This window comes from Austrofundulus limnaeus, unplaced genomic scaffold (genome assembly GCF_001266775.1).
Source record: "Austrofundulus limnaeus strain Quisiro unplaced genomic scaffold, Austrofundulus_limnaeus-1.0 Scaffold592, whole genome shotgun sequence".
NCBI classification, from domain to species: Eukaryota; Metazoa; Chordata; class Actinopteri; order Cyprinodontiformes; family Rivulidae; genus Austrofundulus; species Austrofundulus limnaeus.
In genome coordinates this window covers 264,940-270,000 of record NW_013952994.1, presented here as the reverse complement: position 1 = coordinate 270,000, position 5,061 = coordinate 264,940, and the positions used below count along the sequence as shown (strand labels likewise).

The window sequence follows — 5,061 nt, the reverse complement described above, 5'->3', positions numbered from 1 at the left end:
TTAAATTCCAGTGAAATATATTTATGTTTGTGGTTGTAATGTGACAAAATATGGAAAAGTTCAAGGGGTATGAATACTTTTGCAAACCACTGCATCTGATGTTTGTCAAGGCAAACCTCAGTCTAAACCAGTGATTGTCAGTCCTGCATGTTTTCATTGTTTCCCTGCTTTTCAGCAGTTTTTTTTTTTATTTTAAGTTCTGCAGAAGCCTGTCCTCATTAATTTAAATCAGGTGTGCCAAAGCAGGAAAACACGTAAAACATGCAAGATAGTGGGGCCTCGAGGGCCAGGATGGACAACTACTGGTCTAAACAGTCATGTCGAATTTCTCAGACTTTTACATCTGTGAGGTCTGGGTATAGAGATCAATCCAAGTAATAATGATACTAACCTCGAGTCATGCAGTTTAAATCTTAAATCACACGTCTTCAGCTACAGAACAGAAGTCCATTGCTTCATCTTTTTTTTTTCATGACCTGTATTAATCCACAGAAACATCTGATAGTAATGTTAAGCATCCAACTGACCTGATCCCACTAGGCTTTAGTAATTGGATCTCAGCCAATGCTTGAACAATCAGCTCACATAATATATTTTTAATGCAGTGACTGACATCTTTTCCTTTCGCTTGCTTAAGATTTTCTCTTTTAGATACTCCCGAGAGGAGACTGTCTTGAGCTTTCGCTGCAATGCAAAACATTTTGTTTAGTGGACAGAAAGGAGATTTGCTGTGTTGTTGAAGTAATTGTCTAAGAGCACAAGCTAATATAACTACTTTTGCATCTTTATTTCCTTGTGGCCTGTTGTGTTTTTCTGTTTAGCGGACATGCATTCTGCACCCTTCAGCTCAGCAGGGCTTCAGTTCAGTCCGGTGACAGTTGGTGATGCCGTCTGCCAACACGCCTTCATTTGCATCTGAAGTTTGTTGTTTCCTTGCTGTCTCTGAAATTTGTTTGTGCTCTACTTTTTTTCGTTCTGCAACATGCAAGCTGAACTTGTTTTGTTGTATCTGTCACTTGCCAGTGTGAATGGGCATTTTAGCACTGGTGTTAGAAAAGTGTAATGTTTCTGATTCTTATGGAGCCATTTCTGTTGATTTCCAATTTGTTTGTTTGATGAGTTTAGTTCATTGTGTTGCCTTGAATTAGAACACAAAACAAAATACTGACAAGTCCATTTTTGTTAGATTTTTATTTATGTTTAGCACTATTGTTGTATTACTTCTTTAAACTTTATTTTATGTTGTATTTTAAAGGTTTAGTGTCGTTTTTAAATATGTAGAACTGACTTTGACCTGATGGGGGTGCTAGAGCTTCAGACATGCACACAGAGTCCTGCTGCCTCAGCATTGAAGTACTGAAAAAATATTGAAGGACAGGGTTTTTTAAGCAGTTTTGAATTAAAATATGACATATATGAGCACAAGCATAAATTTGGGAGTCAAATTTTATTTGATAATGTTTTTAAAAAGTAAACTTCAATTTGAATCTTATAGGACTTGACTTTATTAACACAAAAAAATAGATGATTGGCATTTAACCGGACCTTCTAACTGTTTTAGCTAAGCTATGTGTTGGAAACCTTCAAAGTTTGATCTTCTTGCATTTGATTTCTGCAGAAAAAAAAAACATCATAGTTGTGTTTTCGTACTGTAGTTCCAAGCTGTTCCAAAGCTGCAATGTTGGCATTAGTTTTCTCATCATCCCTGAAAAATACTTTGCTATTTTTCTCAAATATTTAGTCCATAGGGTGGTTCACCGTGCACACACACACTTCTGATATGTTCTGGTATTTTCATATACCCTAGGGTTCATTCTTTCAGAAAATAATGTTTAAAAAAAGAAAAGAAAAAAGAAATTGGGTCCCACTACTCCCAAGAACCCTTTTTGACCACACCCCTTTTTTCATTGTGCATGTTAAATTTGGGGGCTCAGAAAAATTTAACGCCAATAACTTTATTTACCAACCAAAATTTATAAAAAAGGTATTAGCAGATTAGTATTGATTAGCTCTTCAATTTACATGGCATTTCTTTAAACCCTTGTGCATACAATAATGATATCAAGAGGTCAAAATGTCACAACCTCAACAGAAGATAAAAATGTTCATCTCTTAGTCTATGGGCTAAGGGGGTCATCGTGCACACATCATGAACTTTTTTTGCTAGTTTTATGTACTCTAGGGCAGTGGTTCCCAAACTTTTTATCTTCTGACCCACAAAATATCCATGGCAAAAACTTGTGACCCCAAATATTACTGGTCTGAAAATACAAGCTTCGTTAATAACCCTAAAAACACAGGCTTTTTGACAATCTGAACAGCTTGTACACAAATATAAATACTTATCTTTACTTATTTTGTGTTTTTTATAATAATTATAGGGAAAATATTACATCAGCAATTATTTTTCTACCCTTTAAATTGATTTCTGGAGATTATCCAAGGTGCTTCATGACCCATAATTGGGTCCCAARCCCAACTTTGGGAACCAAAGTGCAGTGGTTCCCAAACTTTTCAGCTTTTGACCCACAAAATAACAGTCGCAGAGACCTGAGCCCCCAACTATTTTTGGATGATAAACATTTGTATCAGGTCAACAAAACATGGGCATAGTAACAATTTATCCATTTTAAATATACTAACCTCACTCCTTTGCGACAACTAGGGCAAAAATGTAATTAATTCTGAAAATCTTTTCAGGACCCCACCTTGATGTTTCAGGACCCCACTTTGGGTCCCGACCCCAACTTTGGGAAACACTGCTCTAGGGTTCACTCATTCAGAAAAAGCGTGTCAACAGAAAAAGAATTGGGTCTTACTACCCACAGGGACCCCTTTTTGACTACACCCCTTTGCCATTGTGACCATCAAAATAAGGGGTACAGGAAACTTAATTGCCCAAAACGTTTGTTATATACCAACCAAATTTTAAAAGCAAGGTATCAGCAAATTCATTTTGTTTAGCTCTCCAATTTAAATGACATTTCATAAACAATTATGCACACGCTGATGTTATCAGGGGTCAAAAGGTCCCAGTTTTCAGTTTTTGCTAAACAAGGTTTGACTATAGTTGTAATTTCTCATTTTTTAAATAATCTTAAATGTTATAGGCACTCGATTATTATTTTTTTTCCTGTATTAGTGCTTTATGATTATGGTGAGTGGTTATGGGTTAGTTTCCCTTTGGGTATAATAAAGTATTTTTAAATTGAATTGGGTTTAATATAAGCGGGGGACTCGTAAGTGGGCCATTGCTGTCCCTAAAAAAGACACTGAGCTTCAAACCTTCGCGTCACTGGTGCCTAAACAGTTGATTAAAGGTGGTTTTGACCTATATTTAAATGAGACCAGCAACGAAACAGCCCTCATGAACAGGCAACCAGCCCCATTGGTCACGTGGGCCAGGTTGCGACGACGTCATCAGGGCAGCAGGGATTTGTGAGGAATAAGCGGACAAGCAAGGAGACTCGGAGCTGCGGCATTTTCTTTCAGTGTTCGCATCGTCCCTGCTCATTTATTTTTTTTTCTTCTCGCAAGCACACTCCCTCCCCCCTCCTACCCCCGGCCAGAAGGAGAACAGAGTAGTATCTGTTCGACATTTCAGAGACGCAAATGCCCGGTCCCACCCAAGCCCTTTCACCAAATGGAGAGAATAACAACGACATCGTCCAGGACAACGGAACCAACATCATCCCTTACAGGAAAAATACGGTGCGAGGAGAGCGCGCCTACAGGTAAACCAGTGTAGCACTGCAGTATGTATTAGAAAAAAAATAAATAAGCATTGCAAACAGAAAACCCACGTTCTGCCTGCCTCTTGCTCGGCATTAATTTGCAGCCATTCTGTATTTCTCCCCTTGCAGCGTTAACCCTGTTAGCTTAAAACGAGATCCTGTGGCGTACATCGGTGTCGCGTCACATTAAAAGGGTATATCTCTGCTGCATAACTCTGGAATCACTGCGGGAGGCAGTGCAGTTTGTTTGGAGGTGACACGGGTATATTATGGAGCTCAGGTCAACGAGAAGCTGCTTGTCAAATGACAGAACACGGTCCTTCGCTGCTGCTGCTGCTAGAACATTCCTATCGTTACAGGACAGCCTGCTGCGACGAAACACTTCATACTGTCACGATTGCAGGGTGTTGGTGATTTTGTTTAACATGAAACACACCGAGGACCGCTACAGCAGCGTGGCTCTCCTCCCCGCTAGGATTCAGGCACCAGCCCAGCCCTGCCAGGCTAACAAAGCATGCTAACAGCGGCGCATACATCCGCTTTGTTGACATGAGTGGGCTGGCCCTGTTTCCTTCTCACAGGGTCGTCTCCTGCACCACGGGGGGAAACCCAGCTTCATTTTATTTTACACATCTCTGATGAGTAGCAGGAGTTTCCTATTATTTTGTATATAAAAAGAAACCTGTTGTGAAACCATCATCAGTGCAGCTGCTGTCTGTCTTGATGCCTGAAATGGTTTCCTGGAGGAGGGATGTATAAAAGTCTGCACGGTTTAAATGTGTGCCTGATTACTTATGTTTTAAACATGTACTGTTTATGTAACTATGGCTTTAAAAGGGTGATTTATATTCTTTATTTTTCTGCTAATTTCAATTTTTAAGATATTATTGTAATAGATATGAACTGCTGGTTTTACTGGCATAGTTTGTGCCACTATCCCCACCTTTTAGTGTAAAATTACATAACTTTTTCTTGTTTGGTAGCTTTATTTTTATGAAGCAGTTATATCATAGAGAAATTTTCAGACATCATTATATTGCTATGGGGGATTTTGTCATAAAATGTGTTTACTCGTCATGGCCAAAAAAAAGTTAGGTCGTTAGGTTGTCATTAACAATCTAACGACCTAACTCTTGGGGGCTGGCCGCTGGGGGTTCCGGAGCGGGGGTGACGCTGCTCTCGCTCTGGGGAGGGCCTTGGTGGTTCTGGGGGAGGTCTTCTGGTGGCTGCATGTGGGCCCTCGGGTAGTTTGTAGCGGCGGTCATGGGTTGCTGGTCCGGTTGCCTGGCCGTGCTGGGGCGGTCCTGGGTGGGCACAGGGGCTAGGG

The 5,061-nt window shown here is 40.1% G+C and overlaps 1 protein-coding gene across 1 annotated transcript in view; it reads left to right on the top strand.

Moving 5' to 3' along the window:
* Positions 1-3,422: 3,422 nt before the first annotated feature.
* mapre2 (microtubule-associated protein, RP/EB family, member 2) overlaps positions 3,423-5,061 on the top strand; it is an 8,802-nt gene continuing 7,163 nt past the window's right edge. The window contains exon 1 of the mRNA XM_014026820.1: positions 3,423-3,734. Coding sequence (XP_013882274.1) covers positions 3,613-3,734 — 122 coding nt within the window. The 5' untranslated portion in view covers positions 3,423-3,612. The remainder of the gene's footprint in view (positions 3,735-5,061) is intronic.